Raw genomic sequence first — 24,142 nt, 5'->3', positions numbered from 1 at the left:
TTGGGAGCCCCGAGCTGCCTTTTGGATCGGCCACTGAGGGGAGGCCATTGAGCTCAGTAGCTAGAGGCACTATTCTTCACAGGCTTCCCTCCCTCCTTCCTCTGCAGTGAAGGCAGCAACCTCACCCCCGCCCACCACTTCCAGGACTTCAGGTTCAAGACCTATGCGCCCGTTGCCTTCCGCTACTTCCGGGAACTCTTCGGGATCCGGCCAGATGATTACTTGGTAAGCGTGTTAATCAGCTGTTGCAGTGTAATAAGTTAGCACCGACTGAGTGACTGAAAACACCACCGGGCTGTTACCTCACAGTTTTTGTGGGTTAAGAATTGGGTGCAGTTCAGTTGGGTTCTTTGCTCAGGGTTGTAATTAAGGGGTGGGCAGAGGCTGGGGTCTCATGTAAGACTAGCCTGGGGGTCTGCTGCCAAGTTCAATGTCATCATTGGGAAGTTCCTTGCTGGCAGTGGGCGGGGGCTTCTGTTCCTTCCACAGGGGAGAGAGGGAGCCTGCCAGCAAAGCAGATGTTAGCCATCTCCTGTGAGCTCATCACAGGACTCCCCACCCACTCACCACCTCCCCTTCCAGTACTCGCTGTGCAACGAGCCGCTGATCGAGCTGTCCAACCCTGGTGCCAGTGGCTCCCTCTTCTACGTCACCAGTGATGACGAGTTCATCATCAAGACGGTGATGCATAAGGAGGCCGAGTTCCTGCAGAAGCTGCTGCCTGGCTACTACATGGTAGGGCTCCCGAAAGATTTAGGGAGGGTGGCAGAGCGCTGGGTTTCCCTCTAGCCCCTGTCTGCCTCTCCCAGCCTCATGCTCCTCTTCCCTCCAGCATGTGCAGCACTTCCACTCTGCCCCCAGCTCCTTTCCGCAGAAGTGCAGGAGCAAAGGGCTTCAACGCCCTGGCAGATGGGTTCCTAATATCCCCAGGGCACCACACACCCTCTGGGTGGCCATGGATGGCCTTCCTGTGTCACTGAGCCTCACCCTCGGGAATGCCTCAGGCGGTCCCCTGACATTTATGGGCAGGCATTGCCATTTAGGCCCTGGTGGCCATCCCCAGAAGGGTGGGGGGTGGGTACCAGCCCCGCATGTCTCCCCATGCCCTACCCCACTCACACCGTTAATCTTGGGTATAGAAATAGTGGCTCAGGAGCTGCAAATCTCAGCATGCAGTGACTCAGAGGCTGCCAGCTGGCGCCTCATAAAGGACCAGCTGCTCAGGTGTGGCTTAGGACCCGAAATGGCACATCAGGCCCCTGGATAGAGTGGGAGCAGGGGTCCTGATACTCAAGTGGGCTGTACCTGAGTGCTGACCACCCTGCTGGGCCCAACCTGGCAGGCGTGGGGATAGGTCCCTCTGAGTGCTCTGCACAGGTTGTGACCATCTCCCCTTACAGTGTCCTTCATCACTGTGTGTGATCTTGGTGGGACTCCTGGCTCCCCTAGGTCGGGGGTTGGCAAACTTTCTCTGAAGAGCCAGACAGTAAATGTTCTCAGCTTTGTGAGCCAACAGCCTATCCCCACAGCTCAGCTCTGCCATTAGTACAGGCTGGCCAGTGGTCTTCTTCCAGGTGACCATGTGCCCAGCCAACATTACGGGTTCTGTTGCTAATCAAGGAAGGGAGAGTGGATACTGGGGACATCCTGAGACTGGCCGTAATGCTTGATCCCATTGGGACCAAGCCACCATTGACAGCACCTGAGCGGGCGGGAGGGCCGAATGCTAATAAAACTTGATTTATGGATATTGAAATGTGAATTTTATGTAATTTTCACGTTACAAAATGCTATTCTTCCTGTTTGTTTGTTTTTTTCTAACTCTTTCCTAATATAAAACCATTCTTACAAGAAAGAACAGCTGGAAGGATTTGGCCCTTGGACCAGAGTTTGCCAACCCCTGCCCTGTACATACCTGGAGGCTGTGCCCCCCATGTCCCACCAGGGTGGGATGGGAAGAGGGACACCTGGTCTCACCTGGTGGGAACTGTGCCTGGACACCTTGATGTCGTCCCATGGGGTTCTTTATCGAAGGCCATCTCGCCGGGCCTGGCTCTGTGGAAACACCCTCCTGGTGCTTCTTGTTGGGTGGGGAGATGGAGAATTAAACTGGCTGGTGTGACCTGCGTAAAGCTGGCATGCTGGGGAGGGATCTCTGGCCTGAGATCTGAGGGGCAAGTGGTGGCTGGGTGGGGACAGCTCCCTGCTGAGCGGCTATGGGATACAGGGTGGCTCTGAGGAATGGCGTGGCACCCCAGCCACTATCCGTCCACCCTTTCCCTTCTCCCCCCAGAACCTCAACCAGAACCCTCGGACGTTGCTGCCCAAGTTCTACGGGCTGTATTGTGTGCAGTCAGGGGGCAAGAACATCCGCGTGGTGGTCATGAACAATATTCTGCCACGTGTGGTCAAGATGCACCTCAAGTTCGACCTCAAGGGCTCCACGTACAAGCGGCGGGCCAGCAAGAAGGAAAGGGAGAAGAGCATCCCCACCTACAAGGACCTGGACTTCATCCAGGACATGCCCGAGGGTCTCCTGCTTGATGCTGACACCTTCTCCGCACTCGTCAAGACCCTGCAGCGGGACTGCCTGGTGAGCCTGTGTCCCTGACCCCCCCTGCTGAGGAGGAGCCCGGGGCCAGAGAGGCGCTCTTGCCCTGGTGGTGCAGGTGGTTAAGGGTGGGGACGCCCCCATGTGGCCTTGAGCGTGTTGCTCCCCTCTCTGAGCCTCCGGGATGCTGGTGGAAGCTAGTGCAGCGTGAGCTCCATGCCAGGCTCCCTCTGTCTGTCCCCACACCTTGAAGCAGCCCCTACGTTCTCATGTCCCTTAAAGGGTGCCTCATTTCCAGACACACCCCACCACGAAGCACACGCTGGTTCCTTGTGGCCCTCTTCCATAGTTAGGTGCTCTTTAGGGAAAAAGAATGCCCTACTGGGCTCTTCATGAGCCTTTACAGTTTCAGCTCACCCCTCCCAGCCTGAAAAGGCAGGCCACTCACCTCTCTAGAGATGCGGAAACAGGCGTGGTGAGGGGCCCAGCCCATCAGGGCCGGGCTGGGTCCTGTGTGGTCCTCTGCTCTGCATACCCACCCCCTTACCTCACTGCCTCCTGCTCCCAAACCCCTTTGAAAATTTGACACAAAGTTACCAGAAAATTGCCCCAATGTCTCAAGGCCTGGCGCTTCTAGGAGCCCATCCCCAGAGCCTAGGTGTCCGCGTGCCTGGGCTGCACCGTGGGGCCGGGAGCAGGTGTCACGTGTGCAGCACCCAGGCTCCTCATCCGGTGTCAGGGCAGTGGGAGCGCAGAGCTGGCTGCTCTGGCTCTGGCCAGTCCCGGCTCTGCCTCCATCTACCCTCTGCATGGCCTGTCCTTCCACCCCTCGCTCAGCCTCCTGCTCTATGAAATGGGGATGGGGACAAGATCTCCCCACATGACTGGGGACTGAGTGGACACAGACGCAGGGTGTGCAGCTTGGGGTCCCCACCGGGGTCGGGGGCAGGGGGACGGGCGGCATGTGCCCTCCTGACCCCTCCCCCACGCCTGGCAGGTGCTGGAGAGCTTCAAGATCATGGACTACAGCCTGCTCCTGGGTGTGCACAACATCGACCAGCAGGAGCGGGAGCGGCAGGCTGAGGGCGCCCAGAGCACGGCCGACGAGAAGCGGCCACTGGGCCAGAAGGCGCTCTACTCCACGGCCATGGAATCCATCCAGGGCGGGGCTGCGCGTGGGGAGGCTATCGAGACGGACGACACGTAGGTGGTGGGGCTTCCAGTTATTGTCTCTGCCTATACTCTCTTGCCAGGCGTGATCATGGGCAGGACGAGTCGGCATGAAAGGCAAGAAATTACAAAGCAAGGGAAGCCTGTCTGTGGCCAGTTTCTGGCTTGTACACAGGGATAGCCGTGTCTGCCAGGCCCCATGAGGGCAGACAGATGACCCATAGCTGCAGCCTAGGTGTTTAGACCGCAGTGTTGCGGAGTAATCAGTGGACTGAGGCCACGTGGGAAACACAGATGTCTCCTCCCTCCTGCTGGACCGCACTGTCTGAGCACAACCTGACAGGTGTTGAAAGACGTCACAGGAGAAGGTGGAGACAGCCGGGGATGAGGCGCCCATTTATAGCAAGATCCCTAACCCAGAATCCGCCAACGAGCAGGATTGAGAGCGTGGCTCCCCCCAAAGATGAGTGGCGGCCACACCAGATGACAAGGTCATAGAGTTTAGAGAGGAGTCTGTCCCCCGACCGCACCCACTCAGCCTCCGCCGCCCAGCCTGGTCCTGCCCTGGAGTCTCAGGCTTTAGTTGGGGAGACAGACTTATAGCATGCCCCCCTCGTTGGCACTGGAGACACTGGGGCTGGCGTTCTCTGAGGAGGGCCATCCTGGGCACTGTGGGGGCTGAGCAGCACCCCTGGCCCCCACCAACTCGATGCAGGAGCACCCCAGTCATAGCAACCACAGATGTCCCCAGACATGTCCCAGTGTCCCCTGGGGGAGGAGTCACCCTGGGTGAGAACCACTGCTATAGACGGGTCAAGATTTGCCCTTGTCATCACGCACTGACCACACCAGGAACCAGCTGGACTCCCCACTTCTGTTGCCCTGTTCTGTTGTTACGTGGGCCCTGGAGGAGGAGGGTGGTGTCCCCCCATCTTCAGCTGGGGAAACAAGCTCAGAGATGGGGTGGAGACCGCTGTCCTGAGTGCACAGCCAGCTGGTGGTGGGGCTAAGGCTTAACCCCAGCCTGGCCACTGCACTAGGTCACCAGCTGCGGAGGACAGACAAGGAGCCAGGTGCAGGACTGTGACTAGTGAGGTGCAGGGCAGGGGCATATGCAAAGGCCTGCGCAGCTGGCCCTGACCTCAGACCCTCCTGGTATTTGTAGGGTCTGCACAGGGCCTGGAGGGATGGCAGGCCGCACAGGTGAGCCCAGCAGTGCATGGAGTGCAGGGAGCAGAGCCTGGGCCTGGTGGGTCTGGGGTCATGGTGGCTTTGGGACAGCTGCTGCTTCGTGTGACCTCACTAACCACTTTGGGCCAGGCATGTGCAGGTCTGGGGCTGTGTGAGGTGATCCACCCCCCAGATTGTACCCAAGAGCCCTTGAGGCCCTGTCTGGGAGTATGCGTGTGCATATGTATGGATGTGTGTGCAAGTGTGTGTGCATGTGCGTGCATGAGTGCACTGCAAGTGTGCCTGTGTGTGCGTGTGTGTATAGGTTGCATGTGTGCATGCGAATGTGAGTGTGTGCATGTGTGTGCACCTGGGTCTCATGGCTGGGACCCCTGGGTAGCCTCGGGCTTCCCACTTTGAATTTGTGAGCTGGCTGGGAGAGCTGCTGGATTCCACAGCAGGATGGGTTCGCAGGTGCTGGGACCGCCTCTGAAGGCCCAGCCAAGCTGCCTCCCACAGGGCACGGGCAGACTCTCAAGCCCAGGGCCCTTCCATCCTGACTGCTCCTCCCTCCATCCCCCAGTGCCGAGTCCCAGCCGCCTCCAGCGCAGGCTCGTAGCAGGCGGGTCCAGCCCCCGTCCCCCGTCAGCTGCGGGGCGCTGACAGCACTCTGGGCCTCTCTCTGCAGGATGGGCGGGATCCCTGCAGTGAACGGCCGCGGGGAGCGTCTGCTGCTGCACATCGGGATCATTGACATCCTGCAGTCCTACAGGTGGGTGCCGCCCAACACACTCGCCCACAGAAGCTGGGCGCCGTGCCTTCTGGAAGGCCCCGGCTTCGCCACCCTCCTCCCAAGCCCTGAAGGGAGGCGTTTGGTCCTGGACGCAGCAGTTCCACCTCCGGGATTCGTCTTAGGGACTCTGTGATGTCACAGGCAGGTCAACGCTGGCATGAGACATGAGGGTGGGTAGAGCATTGCCGGCCGATCTTCCATCCAGCCTTGTCTGCCGAGCACCAACTGTGTGCCAAGTGCTGAGCGAACAAGAGCAAGACAGAAATGCCACATGTCTGAAGCATGCGTCTCTGAAAAGTTCCTACAACAGGAAGAAATACATGTGCCAGTGCCACATGCCATGTGCATGGCAACGCCTGAAGAAACGGGCACCTGAAGCTTTACCCAGAGCTTAAAGCGGGGATGAGAGGCAACCCCGTTATCTGTGCCTTATCCTCTGTGAGACTTCTGCAGTGAATACTTTTTTAATTGTTGATTTAATTGTTTTTCATTGTAAGAGTAACATATTCATTACACATAATCCAAACACCATAGAGGGCAGGTTGTGAACGTGGCAGTCCCTGTTTCCCAGCCATACCTCCACACCGTTCCCCAAAACCTGCTTGGCATTGGGTGATTTCTTTATGTGTTTTTCTCTTTTTTAAATACAGCAGGTCCTTGACTAAGTGGCTTTGTTCAATGTCGTTTAGTTACAATGTTGCTGAGAAGCCTAGGAACAGGACTCTAGTTTGTATCAGCTTCTGGTGAAGCTGGTTTCATCATACATTGTTTCACTTAAAGTTGCAGAACCTGCCCACAGTAAGTGAGGACTTACCCTATATTAATAAAAACAGGCTCCTGCCCATTGATGTTTCACTGCCTGTTTTTCCCCCACCTGAGGGGCTGACCTCCCTCGTCTCCTACAGGGATCTCCCAGTCAGTTTGGAGCAGTTAGGCAGCTTTCCAAGTAACCAGCCAGAGTCTCTGCCCAGGCCCCAGGTGGGTCTGAGAGGGCAGGTGGCACGTGGCAGGCAGGCAAGTAGGGATAGGGGTGTTGTAAAGGCTTGTGTGCTAAAGAGGGGATCCTTTCCTCTGAAGACCTGAGGCGGGGCATCCAGAAAGGCTGCCTGGGGGAGGCAACATTATTCCCAGCCCAGGTGTGGTGTGGGGGTCTTGCTGGGAGCCACAGCACAGGGCGCTAACTCCAGCAGAGAGGAAGGGCAGGCTCCAGGAGACGCTGGCTGGCTGTTCTCCAGGGCCTTTTCACTTTCTTCCCCAGAGCAGCAGTAGTGGGAGCCGCCAACATTCAGGGACGGGGCAAGGAGGGACAGGAAGTGGGGGGGTGGCACCTGGCTGATGCAACAGACAGCCTATTTTCTCTATACCTGGACTTCTCCACCTGTTCGATGCCAGGAGCACCTGCAGTTGTGATGACCACCAGTGTCCCCAGATGTCGCCTGGTGTCCCCTGGGGACAAAATTGCCCTGGTAGAGAACCCCTGGACCTGAAGGTTTGGCTAACGTTCTGGGTGTTTTCTCTGCAGGTTTATCAAGAAGCTGGAGCACACCTGGAAGGCTCTTGTCCACGATGGGGTGAGCGTCGTTTATTCATTCACTCATTCGTTTGTTCCGTCTGTCAGGCCACAAATGTAGTGATCATCTTCCTGGGCACAGGTGCTAAAGAGCCAAGAGACATGTCCCCCTTCCTGGAGTCGCTGTCTCGTGGGGTATCCCTGTGACCAGACAGTCACAGGCCAAGGGGTCAGGGAGCCATCATGAGGGGCACAGGAAGGCTTCCTGAAGGAGGGGACTCGCAAGCTGAGTTGGAAGGCTTCCGAAGGACAGGCTGACTGGGAAAGTCAGGGCCCAGCAAGGCAAAGAAAAATCTGGAAACATGACTGTGGAGGGGGTCTTAGCCAGGAGGCCGCATAACTCTGGCCCCTGTTGCCACGTGGGCATGTGGCCCACTTGGGCAGGACGTCTTAGTTGAGGAAAGCTTGTAGTGCACTTTTTTCTGAGTGCTGCCAACACATAAACGCTGGCAGCGGATTATTTCTAAACATGACAGACTGTGAGGACCAACCAGTGGGGGCCAAACAGAACCCACCTGCGGGCTCCAGGCAGCCCTTGCAGCCCTGGTCCAGCTGTGCCAACAGCCAGCCCGGCAGGAGCCTCCTCTCACAGCTCCCTTCAGACCAGTTCTAACTAAAGTGCTAAGGCGTCCATGTGCCTGTAGTCTGTAAAATCCAAGATCCCCGCAATCCCCCACGCCCCTCAGAGTGTTTGGAGGGTCCAGGTGGGAGTTTCCAGAATGTGCATCAAGAAGGTCCGGGTGGTGTTCAGCTGGCAGGAGGCTCTTTCGCAGTGTCACAAACCCACAGCGGACAGGAGAGCTGTCCTGATGAGGCTGGCTGTAACCTCTCAGATAGGTTTTGGGTCAGACCAAGGAGGCCCCAAAAGTTGACCACAGTAGCCATCCAGCTGTGAGCAGTCTGGCAGGGTGAGTGACCCTATGGTGTTGGCGTCATGTGTCACTGCACACCCCCTGGTGTTGCCCTTGGCCCCTGGCCCAGGTGACTGGCTCCACCTCACGCTCCAACCAGAGGAGGTGCAGAGGAGCATAGGCGGGTCGCCCTTTCCTCTAAGAGCAGAGAGACTCACTGTCTTGACTCACACTCCATTGGCCAGAATATGGTCACATGGCCACACCTCAGCACAGGAAGGGATGGGTAATGTAGTTTTTATTCTGGGAGTCTGCGTGTCTAGACAGGTTCTGTTATGTTACAGCAGGGGGAGGACACTGGCCCATGTCTGGGGACATCTGTGGTTGTCACACTGGGGGTGCTCCTGGCATCAAGTGGGTGGGGTCCAGGGATGCTGCTCAACACCCCACGGTGCCCAAGACGGCCCCCGCAGAGTGATCCGGCCCCAGTGTCAATCATGTTAAGGTGGGGGGGCCATACCATAGAAGGTGAAGAGACTGTATCCTGGGGAGCAATAAGGAGTTTCTGCCTTAGGGGCCTGACGTGTACTGAGCACCAACTATGTGCTGGGCTCCCTGCCTTATGTAAATCCTGGTGAGCGTAGGGTATCCAGTCTCCCTTTTGCACAAAAAAGGAAACAGCATCCACAAGGGGCAGTGTGCACTGCGCAGGGTCACCCTGATGGGGAGCATTGGGACAGTCGGGTCTGCCCAGCACTAGTAACGCCAGCTTCCACCTGTCACGGCTGATCAGCTCTGCCCTTGGAGTGGGCATGGCCGTGTACCAATAAAACTTTCCTTATAAAACAGGTGTTGGGTCGTGCTCTGCCAACCCTGGCTTTAGAGAATTCCTCTGGTTCCTTTATTTTGATATTTATTTGTTTACTTCTTTGAATACCTATCTTATTCACGTGGCTCAAAAAATTAAAAATACAAATGGGTATATAATGTAAAAAATCTCCCTCGTGCTCCCTCCCTGCCACCGTTACCTGATCCCTGGGTCCCCTCCAGCAAGCCCCATGCCGTGGCCCCATCTCCCCCTCCACAGAGACGGTGGCACCCCGCCCCCACAGCAGTCTGTCCTGTGGGACAAGGGGAGTGATGGCGCTCACGCCCCTGCTGGCCCTCGAGCTCCCACTTCTCTTCACAGGACACCGTCTCCGTCCACCGGCCCAGCTTCTACGCTGAGCGCTTCTTCAAGTTCATGAGCAACACGGTCTTTCGGAAGAACTCCTGTGAGTCGCCCTGGCCCTTTGGGAGGGAGGGACCCGGGGTGTGGAGAGAGCAGGGAGACCCCAGGTGCCTCGTCCTGCCATTTGGTCAGCCTTGGGCCTCGGTCAGGGACTTGGTCCTGAGAACGGCAGTCAGGCAGCCCCCTGGCAGGACAGCACAGGGCCTGGCGCCTGCTGTCCTCGTTTGAGTCCTGGCTCCATCTTGTCCTGCTGTGTGACCGACCGAGCCAGTGGCAGTCAAGGGTTTCAGTTTCCCTATCTGTACAGAGCTGTGAGGGAGACATGTTTTTACACACTTGACAGATGGGCTTGGCCCAGCACCGGCATTCAGTGGGGCTACCCACAGCCTCGTGCCATCACCAAGGACACATGGCCTGGGTGGGCACCGAGGTGGCTGGTCATTGGCCTAACAGGCCATTGTGAGGGAGAGCACAGGGTGAGCAGTGGCGGCTTCTGCCCTGTCTCAGGTGGGTGGTCTCAGGAGGTCCCACATCTGTGCTGGGCCTTGAGAGTCGTGGACTCTGGTGCACACCCCACGCTGGGGTCCCACGTGCCACTAAAATGGTCTTTCTCCCCACATGTCTGTCTGTCATCTGCTCCCCTGGCCCTCTGCCCCCAAAAGTCAAGGTGCTTGTTGGCCTTGGTCACTGTTTCACCAGTGTCCAGCCTGGGGCCTAGCACACAGTAGGAGCTCATTAAGTATCTGTGTGCACTGTACTCCCCAGGCCTCCATCCCCATGGGGCGCTCCACATGCAGGGCCTCTCTCCCAGCCCAAGCCAGCCCTTTGTGGGCCGCTAGCCAGCCCTTGTTGCCTAGCGCTGGCTCGTAGAGTCAAGACTGCTCTACATTCTGTGACATCTAGTCAGTAGCTTGAGACTCACTGTGGCAGGAACAGTTATACCATAGAATTCAGCAAACACCACAGCCCAGCTTTGTCTCCAGAGAGCTGGTTGTTAACTTCACTAGCACAGCACTTCCTGGAACCTTCTTGAGGTGGTCCAGAGGATTCTGCTGGCCACTGGGGACTGGATGGCTGTGCACAGGGAAAACTGAGCACCTACTGTGTGCCGGGAGCTGTGCTGGCCACCCTGGGGCAGAGGTCACAAGGAGTAAGGAGAGGATGGTGATGGGTGCTGATGGACCTGGAGCAGAGGGCGTTACGGCTTCACCTGCCTCGCTTGACCCTGGTATTGCAGACGGGGACACGGGCCCTGGGTATCGAGCCCTGCACTGCCCACTGCCTTCCATGTCCTTATCTGAACGTTGGGCCACAGGTGGAGTGGGCTGCGACAAAGGGGATGAGACTCAATAAACATTGGCAGCTGCTGATTCAGTTTGCTGTTTCCGGAGGCCCCAGGGTGGGGGTGCTGGGTTCCATCTGTGGCAGTGGGCAGAGCCAGACGGAACACAGGGCAGGGCATTCTCAGGGAAGGGCGTTGCTTTTGCCCAGGCTTGAGGGGCAGGCTGGATGGAGGCGGTGGGGAGGGGTCATGTGTGCAGGTGGCAGGCCTCTTGGTGCCCACCACATTTCTGTGCAAAAGAGGGCTGGGGGTCTGTGGGGCCCTGCCTCGGTGTTGCTGCCCCAAGCACACCAACTGCCCTCCCTCCACAGCCCTGAAGTCGTCACCGTCCAAGAAGGGCCGCAGTGCCTTGCTGGCCGTTAAGCCCCTGGGGCCTACAGCCGCCTTCTCAGCCAGCCAGATCCCCAGCGAGCGGGAGGACACACAGTATGACCTGCGGGGGGCCCGCAGCTACCCCACGTTGGAGGATGAAGGTGACCAGGCAGCGGGAGTGGGTGCATTTGTGACGGGACAGATGAAGGGGCCGCTGAGGAAAGTTACTGTCCCTGGAGGTTTGGAGGGGCGCAGGGAGCAAAGCAGCAACGCAGTACAAGGAAGGGATCCCCTGAAGTTGAGCCAAACCTGGATGGAAGGGCCCTAAGTCACAGTCCCCAGCTTCCAGTCCAAGATTTGTAGCCCCCTGGGGAGTGCGGAGCCCCTGGGACTGGGCCTTGGGAAGAGCTGCAGGGAGAACTGATAGAAGGCGCCACCCAGGGAGATGACAGCCTCCCTTCACGTCACCAGAGGTGTACAGAGACCTAGAGGGATGACGCACTCAGTGAGTTTGGGCCAGGTGTTTGGAAGGTCCCTCCCAGCATCCAGGGGTAAAGATTTCAGGCAGGAAGGGGCTGGGGGAATAGCATTAAGGAAGGGAGGTGCTGACTGTAGAAAGGTCCTGGGGCAGGACTGTGCCTGGCGTGTTGGAGGAACAACAAAGAGGCCCTTGCGGCTGGGACAGAGTGAGCGAGGGGGAGAGAGGGAGGAGGTGAGGGCAGGGAGGTGACAGAGCAGGTCAGGCACGACCGCTGGGAGGCGGTTTGGATTTTAGTTTGAGAGCAGCAGAAAGCTACTGAATCCCATGTTGTGAAGAGAACAGAGTGCGGGTGACCAGTGGGAACTACGGTAGAGCCCGGAGGCCCTCAGGGCAGCCCTGGGGGCCTAGCTCCTGACGGTGCCCACTGCCTCATCCCCACAGGCCGGCCCGACCTCCTGCCTTGCACGCCGCCTTCTTTTGAGGAGGCCACCACCGCCTCCATAGCCACAACCCTGTCCTCCACATCCCTCTCCATCCCAGAGCGGTCCCCTTCGGAGACATCAGAGCAGCCACGGTACAGGTGAGCGGAAGCGGGCATCTTCCTCTGGGGTCTCTGTTGGGTCTGCATCCTGGGAGGCGGGCCAGGTAGGGAGACTTGCCACACCTGTTGCACCTGTTCGTCTTCTCTCTTCAGGCGGCGCACACAGTCCTCCGGACAGGATGGCCGGTGAGATGAGACCCTAGCCCCTTTCCCCCATCTCGTCTCCTTTCCCAACAGTCTCCCCAGCTCCTCCCTTGCACGGCCCCCCATCTCCCCCTACTCTTCCTCCCTTCCCTTCCCCCCTGCATAGCTCTACCTCTGCAGTTCTACCCAGAGTCCCTCTTTCCTGGGAACAGATTTAAGTTGGCAATTGATCAATCGTCAGACCCTAGAACTGCACAGAATCTGGAGTGACTTTGTGTTTCTCTTCCAACTGGGGGCCCAGAGGACACCCCCTCCCCCACGTCTGTTGATCTTTGTTTTTTCTTTTTTCTTTTGAGAGATACGAAAGGGAGCATGTGAAAGGCCTGCCCCTGCCCTAGGCAGGTCCCCTCCCTGGGAGCACCCCCTGGATAGGGCTTTTTGTCTCTTTCTGGAGATATTTTTGTCTCTTTCTGGAGAATATACGAGCAAATATGCCTGTTCTCCCTTTTTTTTTTTTTTTTTTGACACAAGCAGTGGCTCTGCCCCCACTACCCCTTGCTTTGTCACTTTTCCAGATGAAGGTGTCCCTGTGAGCATCTGGAACCTTTGATGGGCTGTTTGTCCTCAGGGGACACTTGGGTTGCTCTCAGTTGTTTGATCTTGTCACACTACTGCAGTGAATAGGGGTTCCTTTCCACAATTAGTTTTTTGGGGGATAATTCCTGTGAGGTAGAAGAAGTCATGGTACAAAGCACATTTGGTGGAAAGTGTGTCTCCTGTCCAGCTGCCTGCTCTGACATTACTGGCCTTTTTGCCTGGTTCCCGGAAGGTTCTGACCCACCTACATCAGGGGCCTTGGTTTCTGGGTTCTCCAGAATTCTCCCCATCCCTAGTCGAGGCCCCAGGCAGGTGCCCAGCCACCCCAGGAGTGGAGTAAGGATCCAGGTCGCCACTCATTATGTACCTGCTGGTGCCAGAGTAACAGGACGACCCCAGGTGGACAGTCAGTCACTGCCCCCTTGCACCCGCCAGGTGGGTGTGGCAGCCAGAGGGACCAGGAATTGGCTGGACCTGCTCAGGGCGCTGGTCACGTGGCACCTGGAGATGGCACCTCACCATCCCACTGGGACTGAAATCAGCACCAGCCTAGAGGAGCTTGGTGGATGCTCCTGAGGCCCAGGGAGGGTGAGGAGGGCAATTGAGGCCTAGCTTCCCATTGCCTCCAGGCCACAGGAGGAGGCGCATGTGGAAGAGGATGTGCAGCAGATTACGGTGCAGGTGGAGCCCACTTGCAGCGTGGAGATCGTGGTCCCCAAGGAGGAGGACGAGGGGTAAGTGGCCACTCAATCCATGTTTTCCAGTTGTCTGGTTCCTCGACTTTTGCTCCTATCTCATTGGCCGAGTGTGGTCATGTGACCCACCAGCAACAAGGCAGGCTGGAAAATGTAGTCTGCGTTCCAGGGAGCAGAGGCTGGGAATGGGGTTCAGGCACTGGGGTGTTGGGGACCTCAGATTAACTTGCAGAGCTGCAGGTAATGCTTCAGTCCTAAGATTGTTCCTCATCATGATCTTCAGCTCCTTTTCCCCTTTCCGCCCTTGCTCTTAGTCTTGCCTGCACTTGCCAGAGGATAACTGACCAGTTTCTTCAAAGAACCACTTTTGGACTTAGTCACCCTTTCTCCCATCTTGTTTTGTTCTTATTTCATGTACTTTAACTCATCGATAATTTCTTCCTTCTAAATTCTAGTTTGTTTTCTCTCGTTTGTTTTTCTCCAATATAGGTTGAGTACTTAAGTTCCCTTTTTCTCTTTAATAACAAGGTGCTTAAGGCTATACATTTTCCTCTGAGTACTGCTTTTGCTATATCCCATGAGTTTTGACATGAAGCAGTTTCTTTTTACATTGGATCATATATGGATAGTGATTTTTCTTTTAATATCCTCTTTGATCCAAGGCAGTGAATTTCAACCACCTGGGGTAGTTCTGCCCCCAGGGGACACTGGGTCATATCTGGGGACATCTGTGGTTATCACAACTAGGGGTGCTTCTGGCATTGAGTGGGTGGGTGCCATGGTGTTTCTCAACACCCACAGTGTTCAGGATGGCCTCCCACAGAGAATGACCTGGCGCTGACGTCAACAGGGCCCAGGAGGAGACACCTTGAACTAAGGTTTATTTAGGAGTGTCTCTTCACTTCTGGGTACTTCAGGATTTTTTTTTTAACCTTTTAGTACTTCTAATTTTACTAGATTTGGAATTGAAGAAAGTGGCCTTAAAAAAAAAATCGGTGCTATTTTTTTTTTTTTACATATTACAGTCTTTATGGTCAAGTACAACATTCATTTTTGTTTGTTTGTTTGTTTGTTTTTGTTTTCTAATATCCATGGACATATGGGAGAAATGTGTATTCTCTGTTGGGGGTGTGGAAAGTACTCTGTAAGCCTGTTCCGTCCAACGTATTGATTGCTGGCATTCAGTTTATGCTCTTACTTGTTTCTCGTCTGTTTAGTTTATTTAATACTATAATTTAGCATTTCTGTTCTAATTTAAGAGACCTTACTTAGTGCTCACAGTACATCGTCCCAGGCTGCGTTTTGCCATTAAGAGTTTATTACACACACACACACACACACACACACACACACACACACACACACAGTCTCTGACAGTGTCTGCTTTTTTGCTGTTAACTGAATTCTTACAGTGTAATGTGTCATTCAGCCTTTGTCCAGACAAAATTTGACCTCACACATGACCGGGGAACAACTTCTCCACAGTTAGAGACACTCTGTCACCTCAGAGCTTGTCATTTTCTTCGTGAGACGAAAATCACAGAGCGATCACATAGCCACCAGCCAGGCCTGGGCACGCTCCTCACCTCTCTGAGCCTCAGTCTCCTCGTCTGTGACACGGGACAGCAGCACCCTCTCCCTGAGGGAGAGTCAGTAGGTTCATTCACACAAGGCTCTTGAGCAGGCTCATAGTAACAAGTGCTCAGTGCCGTTTGCCCCCACTTTACAGATGAGGAAACTGAGGCTCAGAGAAGGAAAGTAAGCTCCAGGATTGCACAGCGAGAGAGTGGTGGGGTAAGGTCGGTGCGTGTGCCCAAGCTGGGGAGCGGTCTAGGCAGGCCAGTCATTACCTGGGCCGCAGCAGTACTGGTGGGTGTTTGGTTTAATTTGGCTTCCTGAGACTTTTGTCTCTGTGGTGACACACTGATGAGGGAGGGAGGGGGCAGGAGGATGTGGTGTTGTTGAGAGCCCCGCTTCAGGACTCCGGTGTCTTTCCCTGTCCCCAGGGTGGAGGCTTCCCCAGCCTGTGCCTCTGCTGCTGTTGTAGAAGTAGAAACCACCAGCCAGGCCTCAGAGCCCGCCAGCCAGGCTTCGGACGAGGAGGACGCACCTGCCACTGACATCTACTTTGTAAGTCCCCGGGGCTCTCCTGTCACCAGCTTCTCAACCAGACACATGCTTACCCATGCACCCATATTGGCACACGTTGCACACGCAGCCACACCTGCACACATGAGCTTGTATGCATGCACACACACGTCCTCATGTACACACACTCCCACATTTGCACACGGTCACACTGACATGGACATACTCGCAAGGTGCTCACAGACACATCACACTCACTTGAAAGGTACACACACACGTGCACATGCACTCACGCACTCGGGCACACACGTGCTCGCCTCTCAACATGCACATGCTCTTGCACACCCATTGGCACACTCACAGTGTGCGCTTGCACGCTCACAGACACTGGCATGCTCTCGAACACATGCATATGTGTGACCACTGCGCCCGGCCACCCAGGCTGGGCCATTCCAAGGTCCAGGAACTGCCGCCTCCTCTCCTCCCCAACCTTGTGACCATCTGCCTGGTGCGAGCCAAGGCCCCGGCTGTGTCCCCCCCACCCCCCTGGGAAACATCAGAGTCCTCATGTTCTCAGCCCTGCCGGGCCCCTGGGTCATTGGGCAGCGCCGGGCTAGCTGAGGTGGACTGGAAATGCCATGGATCTCCTCCTGCTGGATGGTGGGTGCGGCCAGGTGGGCTCCTGAAGGGGGACTGGTGAGGGGCAGGTGGGCCTCACGCTGTCAGCGTCACTGGCCAAGGACACGCGGCTGCTCCTGGACAAGGCAAGGTCCCTGAGAGTGGGAAGGGTCCCTGTCCTGGGCACCAGGGCCTCCCTCTCCCAGAGCCGGGGTCACCTCCCCTGCCCTTGTATCTCCCACAGGCAGACAGGTTAGATGAGCCAGGAGCCTGGGTGAGGTAGATGCTGGGCCACTAAGGCCCCAAGTCTAGTCCAGTAGCCCCTGACAGTGAGTCAGGGATCAGATGTCCCCAGTTGTAACAGGAGGGCCAGACACTGCAGCCCAGGTGCCCACCGTCTTCCCAGACCTTCGTTCTCATCTCTGCCCCCAATGGAAGGTGAGCTGGGGACTCCCCACTGCCCTGGTACCCGGCCTCCAAGCCGCAGGGCCTTGGGACAGTTTGAGTGAGCCCAGCCCTCCTTTCACTGCTCCGTAACTACCACCATCCTGCTGTCCGAGCCAGTGCTGCCAGGTCGTGAGGTGCCTGCCAGGCCTGGAGCAGTAGCTGGCGAACCATGTGTGCTGCCTCCCGGCATTGTCTCCCCATCCCTGGGGGTTGGTCAGTGTCCTGTTCTCTGGATCAGTGTGTGAGGTGGCTGGACTATGTCCTGTGAGTGGGTGGCCGGGCCCTGTGTGTAGCAGAGAAGGTTAGTGGCCAGTGTGACCTCGCCACCCTGAAACCCTCCTCCTGCTTGGCCCTCAGCTCACCTGCCCCCACCCAGCACCCGCTCTGCCTGACCTTTTGCCTGACTGCCACCAGATTCCTGTCACCTCATCCTGTCCTCTCTTTGCCTCCTCCGCCCACCCTGCCCGCCCAGTTCATGGATGGGAGGTACTGGATTTACTCTCCCCGGCATCGCCGACTGCGGGCCATGACGCTGAGCTCCTCAGGGACTGTAAGTGACCACAGCAGGCCTTCAGGGAGCCCCGCTGCCCGGAATAGTCGGGAGCCTCAGGGCCTGGCCATCCCATTTCCTCTGAGAAGGGACCTGGGGAAAAGAATCACACAGCCGAGGGCAGTTGTGCGGGTCGCTGTGCTGAGTGCGTCCCGCAGTGATGTTGCTTAATCCCCTGCGAAGTGGGCATGAGCAACTGGCAGGTGCACTGCGGGAGCCCAGGGGTCTGCATCTGACCCCCAGCCATAGGCCATCTCTGCCCCTCATCCCAGCCTCCCAAGCCAGGGATGTGTGGGGCAGACATGTCTCACTTGTTTGGACCTTGATGCTGACAGCTCCCCAAGGGCCATGTCCCCCTCTGATGGGGACTATCACATAGGTCAGTGAGGGACTGTAAAGCTGGTTTCTTAGGTGCAGGAGAGTGGAGATGGTATCTCCATACCCGTTTCACAGATGGAAAAACAGAGGCTTTGGTTCCCCAGGAAGCCCATGAGAGCACACGGTTTAGTCAAAATCTGGGTGCAGACCCCAAGCAGCCCCTGTGTGTAGTAGACGCTTGTCTACCCAGCATGCTTGGGACGCTATGTGGCTGTCATGCAGCGATGGCCTTGTCTTGTTATTGTCGTCATGAGCAATAAATGAGGGGCCTAGATCCGCACAGCGTGAACTGGCAGAACAGGGTGAAGAACTGAAGCAAGAATGTCTGTTCTCGAGAGGCAGACCCTCAGAGGCTCACACCCCAGCCCCAAAGCAAACTCCTCTGCAAGTCCCTGGGTGTTGGGTGCTGCCGAGCCACCCCTTCCCCAGTGCCTCTCGCTACACTCTGTCCTCCTGAAATGGGATGCTCCCTCCCAGTGATGCTCCGTGATTCAATGGCTTAGGACATACAGCAGCCCTCAAGGGCTCCCCGGGGGAGCATTTTGCCTGGAGGGGGTTGACCCGGATTTTGAAACAGATACCTGGGGTGTGGAGAGGAAGAGGAAAGGGCGTCTTGGCAGGTGACAAAGCAGAAACAGAAGCGTGCGGGCTGGACGGGAGGACAGCTGGACGAGCGGTGGGAGGAACCCTCAGGCAAGCAGGGAGGACATGCCCATGGCCTGATTTTAGTGAGATCACCACCACTTTCTAGATGCCTCCCTCCCCCAGGCTCAGCTCTCTACAGGGTTCCAGTGGGGAACCTTGTCCCACGTTCTGAGCCCCAGCAGGGCAGCTGCCCCAGCAGCCACCCTGTGTTGGGCACTGGGCACAGTCGGCACCCAGATGGCCCAGCCCCAGCCACCAGGCTCCCAGGTGGGTGGGGGAGGCAGATCAAGCTGCCACCAGTGGTCAGGGGTTTTTATTGTTCCGTGACTGTCTAAAGGAACAGGTAGGGCCTATGCTGGGGTCTCACTCTGCTGCCCCCCGTGCCTTTGTGCCAGTCCACAGGGCCTCCCAGGGTGCTGGGCCAGGCACCGCGTCCTCAGTGATCGGCCTGCGTGGCCCACGCAAGCCTGGGAGTCTGGCCTGTGAGGGCAGGTGTTGAGGCAAAAACTACAGGAGGGTGGGGTAGAGCAGGCACACAGATGGAGAGAGGCAGCAGGTGGGATAGAAGGGGCAGGTCTGAGGGCTGCTTGGTGTGGCTGTGGTGGGTATAGGGGCCCTGGGACACCCAGGTGGACATGGTCAGGGCAGGTGCTCCCCTCAGAGGCCAAGCAGGGGTCTCTTGGCATTGAAAGCCAGGGGTGGGAGCTTTTGGGAGACAGGAGAGAAAGGAGGAGAAAGCAGACTGCAGGAGCCCTGAGGAGGCCTCCAGGGCCTAGGGAGGTTCTTTAGGTGGGAGCAGACCTGGCAAGGACGTGCACCCACCCCATCTGACACAGAATGGGGGACCCTCCCTAGACACAGCTGGAAGACCAGCCACCCACCACCACCACCACCCTGTGGGCCAACAGCCCCTGGAGCCCACATGGCAGGCAGGATCTGAGGTTGGAGTGCCATGGGGAGAGGACAGCAGAGCACACCAAGCCCCGCCACCCTTCCTCCTCCTCCTGCTGTGCCCGGCCTGCCCTGACTGCACTCAGCACTTCCTGCTGCCCATCCTGCCTGCCCCAGCCACTCAGCCCCAGAGGCCTGGCCCCCAATCCTGCGTCGCCCAAGGGCCATCCAGGTTGGGGGCAGGTCCCAAGGGAGAGGGCAGCCGGGGGCTGAGCTACCCACTTGTCCCGCATTGAGGGTCCGCCTCTTTTATTTCTGTTTCTTCCTTCCTCCCTCTCACCTCTCTTGTGCCTCCTCACACCCTGCTCTTCTGCGCCCTTCTTGCACGTGCCGCCCGCCCGCTCTCCAGCCCACCGATGACAGGAGCTGGGTTTACTCCCCACTCCACTATAGCACGCAGGCCCACCCAGCCTCCGACGGCGAGAGCGACACAGTAAGTGCACCCGACCCACCAGCCTTGCCCATTTGGCACCATGACCCCCCCAGACACCCTAAGAACAGATGGGGAGACAGGTCTTGGGTGGGAGGGGCAGGCCTGGTCTCTTACTGCGAGCTGGCCCATGGGGTAAGTATTGGGGCCTATGTCTGGCCTTCATGCCCAATATGTCAGCACTGGGGCCAGGCACCACCGTGGGAGGCCCGGCGGGTGGGGGTCTGGCCCCCGCCCATTGCGCCCTCACCCTCCCCTCTTGCCTTCTACAGTAATCTCTATGTAGTCACCGACCCGGAGCAGAGCGCCCACTGCCACCCTGGTTGCTTCCTGGAAGCGCTACCCACCCAGTTCAGCCCAGAGCGCGGGACATGCCTCCTGGCCACCGCTGGACTTTGCTCGCCCACGTCCTCCCCTCTGCGACGGTCGCCAATGCTCGAAGCTGCAGAGTGACGGCCCAGGCTCCGTCAACTACCTATGCCTTTGATACTGTGAACCTTTCTGAATTTCCAATCACATATTTATTTTGGGTCCTTACTCTTTGCACAGAGATGGCGGCACATATGTGCTTTTTTTAAAAAAAAGAAAGAAGAAAAACAACGGAAAAAGAGACTCCATTCCATGCACTTTTTTCGTTCTTTGCTGTGCTTGCATGTGTCTTGCTGAGGGAACAAAGCCCATTGGCTTTGGGGACCTGCACCCCAGTGGCCTGGTCACCCTGACTGAAAATCTATGCTCTGAGTCTCAGCCAGCGCCGCCCTGCTCCGCCTCTCTCCATCTTGGATGGAGCTCCTAGAAGGGAAGGGCCATCGGGTCCCTACTGGTCCCCAGGGCACCTCTCGAGGCCCCCCACCCGCACCCAGCAGCCACTCTCAACTCAGGTTTGCGGGCTGCGGGCTGGACATCCATCTTTGGGGGAGGCTGACTGGTGGCCTGGGGGTGGCTCTCCATCCTACTGACCCCTCCAACTCTCAGCGTCTGTTTCTCCACCACCACCCCCACCCCAGATGACCTGGGAGCAGGAATCACCGGGCAGCAACTGAAATTCGGACACATGGCCGCCCCCTCTCAATGGAGCTCAGGGCTGTGGCTGTCTCTCTCCTTCACATGCACAGCTCAGTGTTGGGAGGACAGGGCCCAAGTGATGAGAGACATCCTTTTAAAGCAGGATTTCCCCCCACACGTCCAACTCTGAGAGGATACGGCCAGGCCCTCTGCCACAGGACTTCCGGAGAGCTTATGTCCTGGAGCAGGGGCCCTCCCCATGGGCAGACCACACGGCCTAGAGGGACAGACCCTCTCCAGCAAAAGTTCCCCCCAGACTTGGGTGGGCAGGCTTTCTCATTTTTAAATGATAGTGACATCTGTGACAATTAAAAGGGGAAGAAATTCTTCATGAAAAATAATTTTTTTCTTTGGTTTGTCATCTTCAGGACAGCCACTCCTGGGCCCAGAGTCCCATAGGGTGGCTGCCAGGGTACCCTGCTGTGTGCGGAGGGGGCTGCTGGAGCCAACAGCTTTGCAGGGTCTCTCCTGCCGCTAAGCAGATTCACTCCCACCTCCTGAGAGGTGGAATGTCAGTGATGGCTGCCTCCTGCCCGCTCTGCAGACCCCCACTCAGCTCCACATGGGAGGAGCTGGGAGCCAGCTCAGAGTGGAAGCTGCACCTGGAAGAATTTGTGACCAGTCCGTGCCTCCCTGGGAGAGCCTGAGACAGCTAGAGAACCCACCAATCTAGGAGTCTGATTTTTTGAGTCTGTTGCAAGCTGTATACACTACTGCCTCTTGTCCCCCTTGCACAGCCTGCTGGAGGGAACATGTTGGCCTGGCTGCCGTCAGCTCCTCCCCGGAGAACCAGACTGTGCCCTGGGGGTTCACCCCTTGTTGCCCCTGGGGCAGCACCCGGCTCTGAGCAGGGTTGCCAGGGACACTGCGTAGCCTGGGGAAGGTGCCACCCAGAGGACCTGTCAGAACAAGCTGGTGGGTGGCCCAGACTAGAAGCAAAACGGCCTCCTCTCCTTCCTACCTATGGAGGATTTGTCCAGATCCTGGGAGCGCCCTCACCTGGATTTCAGAGCAGTGCAGACATGCAGGCCACGTGCCACAAGTCCTCAGTCTGTCCATGACTCGTCCCACCAAGCGGGCAGGCAGGCTGAGCGGGCAGAGCTCTGAAGGTACATCTTGGACCTCGAGGATGAACCGGGACAGCTGTATCATCCAAATGCCGACGTGGGCATCCCCACCCAGGCTCCCAGAGACATCGTGAGTTCAGGTGGGGATACCCAGAGCAGCAGCCACAGTCCTTAAGCAGTGGGCGCTGTATCCAAGGCCACCTCAGCCTCCTGGAGCTATGAGTGAGGAGGGGAGCCACCCGCGTGGCCGTCAGGTCCCCGGTCCCTGCTGGGCCCCTCAGGTTCTCCTGAGTGGATCACGGAACAAGTGCATAGTCAGATGCTGACTTGTAGGAGAAATTTGCAAAACTGGATATCATGACATTTCTATTTTCATGTTAAGTCACGAAGATCCCTTAGGAGACCCATTTTGTGTTGCATTCTTTGTCCCACTTCAGAGATTGGTAACCTCAATGTTAAAGTGGTCCCAGGACTGTTCGAATGTGAGGCATTTTTTTATTCTTTTTGGGGGTGGGGGGAGGCAAGACCTTATTTATAATATGTAGTGAACTCCTGGCCTTCGCCAGACCGCCTGCCAGGAAGTTCCTGGACCCACCCAGCTGTTGCCCCGCCCCCTCCAGGATGGAAATCTGTAAATTGGCCAGTTTCCCTCCTGAGTCATGCCCCTCCCTCCATGGCTGCTGTCGCTGAGAATGTGGGCAGCATCTGACTTGATGTACTGTAAAAAGGAAAGGCATTTCTTGAGACTGACAAGTGGAACTTTCTGTGAGTCCCCTGCCAGCCTCCTCTCACTATCCCCTCCTACCACCTGGCTCAGTGCAATACTCCCGTCCCCGGTGGGGTCCCTTGCCATGGTACTCTTCCTTGCAGGCCCTCGGTCTCCACCCCAACCTCGTTTTTATGGCTGACCTGATGTTGAAACACAACGAAACTGCAAACCTTGTGTGTCTTAATTTTCACCAGGGGTCCTGTGTCCTCAGCCCAAGATCTGGTGTGCGACAATCCAGAGCACGGCCTCCTGTGGGCGCCTCTGACCGTGCAGCCACTGCTGGCCCCATAACATTCATATGCAGCCCTGGGCCCCATCCCTGCCCCTTTTTACGTTGAAGAGATCTAATAAATCGGGTAAGAAGCTCTGTCGTCTCTTTGCCTCTTTGCTTCTCTGTGCATTTGTTCCCGTGGTGTCTGGTTGGGAGTTTGAGGACTGGCTTTGAAAACCCTCGTGAGATTTAAAATAACAAAATGCAAATTCCTTAATAAGGGTGGCCTCTTTTGGGTTTCAGTTCAGCTTGAAAAACTTAAAAGCTTCTGATATCAGTGCAGCCTAGCTCAAAGGAACAAACACTCCCCAAAGTTTGTATTCCTTCTGCCAGAGTGGGTCAAATTGAGTAATGCATGGACCCCTTTTAAGGAGAAACTATTTCCTCCAGACTCCCAATTTAAGAAACATTGCGTTGAAAGGTCTGGTCTGTGAGTGAGCCCTGGGAAACCCAGTTGTGATCATAGATGGAGATGTAGAATGGCATAGCTCATTTGAAAACCAGACACGCAGATGATCTGGGATGTGCTTTCCTTATGTTCAAAGATTAGTACGCAAATACTCTCACAGACGCATCTGCATTTTGAAGCTCATGGGGCCAGGCCCCCTCCCATTTTGGGCCATCCCATCACCGGGACCACCCACATCCCATGACTATCAGGGTGGTGGGAGATGGCCTTCAATGTTTCCTTTAGAAGGCTCCCTCTGTGCCACCACACCCACCCCACACCTGGGTACCAAACAGAAGCAGAGCATGCAATGCCAGCATTTAGGGTGGTGTTATGAAGCTATATTTTAAAATAAACATTTAAAGAATTACCTTAAAATATTAAGTACCATTCTCTGGGGTGGGCTGGGGGAGCTAGGAGCAGGACTTCTGGGTCCTCCACATTTCCTGGCCTCCAGTTCTGTTCCCTATGGTCCATCTTCTCCACTAGCCCCACGGGGACTCCTCCAACAGCCAGTACCCCGTTCATCCCTCCCTCGGCTCCCTAGCACTCACAGAACGAAGCTGACCACCAAGTTAAAATTGCAGCTCCACGCTTCCTCTTTGGGGTCAGGGGAGGGGAGGTGTTAAAATGACTCTCTGAGCCTCAGTTTCGCCATATATAAAATGGGTTGATGGGGAACTCGGAGTTGAAATTCAAGTATAAAAATAAAAAAATAAAACAACCCCTGAAATACATGGGCTCTGAGGGCCAAGGGACCTCACTCCCCAAACAGGCCTCTACTTGGCCCCACCTCCCTGGCTCTGCCCCAGGCTACGTTCTCTTGATGCCCTCCTCCTAGGCCCCGCCCACACCAGCTCTGCTTCTTCCCTGGACCCGCCTCTTCTTGGTACCTCCCCCCTAGACCCGCACCACTCAGTTCCTGGTTCGTCCTTGCACCGCCCACAGCACCTCGCGTAATCCTAAA

General features: G+C 56.7%; 1 protein-coding gene and 1 pseudogene across 11 annotated transcripts in view; both read left to right on the top strand.

The window, feature by feature from the left end:
- PIP5K1C (phosphatidylinositol-4-phosphate 5-kinase type 1 gamma) overlaps positions 1-22,823 on the top strand; it is a 51,309-nt gene extending 28,486 nt beyond the window's left edge. For 5 of the 11 annotated variants that reach the window (XR_012498009.2, XR_012498016.2, XR_012498015.2 and 2 more), the window contains 15 exons: positions 108-225; positions 583-735; positions 2,294-2,593; positions 3,549-3,754; positions 5,580-5,663; positions 7,207-7,255; positions 9,295-9,379; positions 10,990-11,151; positions 11,913-12,051; positions 12,166-12,198; positions 13,383-13,487; positions 15,455-15,578; positions 16,959-17,151; positions 19,475-19,558; positions 19,828-19,883. Coding sequence is in view for 3 of the 11 variants with exons in the window: in XM_019744133.3 (XP_019599692.1) it covers positions 108-225; positions 583-735; positions 2,294-2,593; positions 3,549-3,754; positions 5,580-5,663; positions 7,207-7,255; positions 9,295-9,379; positions 10,990-11,151; positions 11,913-12,051; positions 12,166-12,198; positions 13,383-13,487; positions 15,455-15,578; positions 17,074-17,151; positions 19,475-19,558; positions 19,828-19,830 (1,723 nt within the window). In the remaining 8 variants the exon portion in view is untranslated. Of the gene's footprint in view, positions 1-107; positions 226-582; positions 736-2,293; positions 2,594-3,548; positions 3,755-5,579; positions 5,664-7,206; positions 7,256-9,294; positions 9,380-10,989; positions 11,152-11,912; positions 12,052-12,165; positions 12,199-13,382; positions 13,488-15,454; positions 15,579-16,958; positions 17,152-19,474; positions 19,559-19,827 lie in introns of all 11 variants that reach the window. The other 6 variants (XR_016018986.1, XR_016018985.1, XR_012498012.2 and 3 more) reach the window with 6 other exon arrangements.
- Positions 19,855-22,823, top strand: LOC148755225 (uncharacterized; annotated as a pseudogene).
- Positions 22,824-24,142: the final 1,319 nt, after the last annotated feature.

Source organism: Rhinolophus sinicus, chromosome 15 (assembly GCF_057876585.1).
Source record: "Rhinolophus sinicus isolate RSI-liver-muscle chromosome 15, RSI-T2T, whole genome shotgun sequence".
In the NCBI taxonomy this organism is placed as follows: Eukaryota; Metazoa; Chordata; class Mammalia; order Chiroptera; family Rhinolophidae; genus Rhinolophus; species Rhinolophus sinicus.
This window is presented reverse-complemented; position numbering and strand designations above follow the sequence as displayed.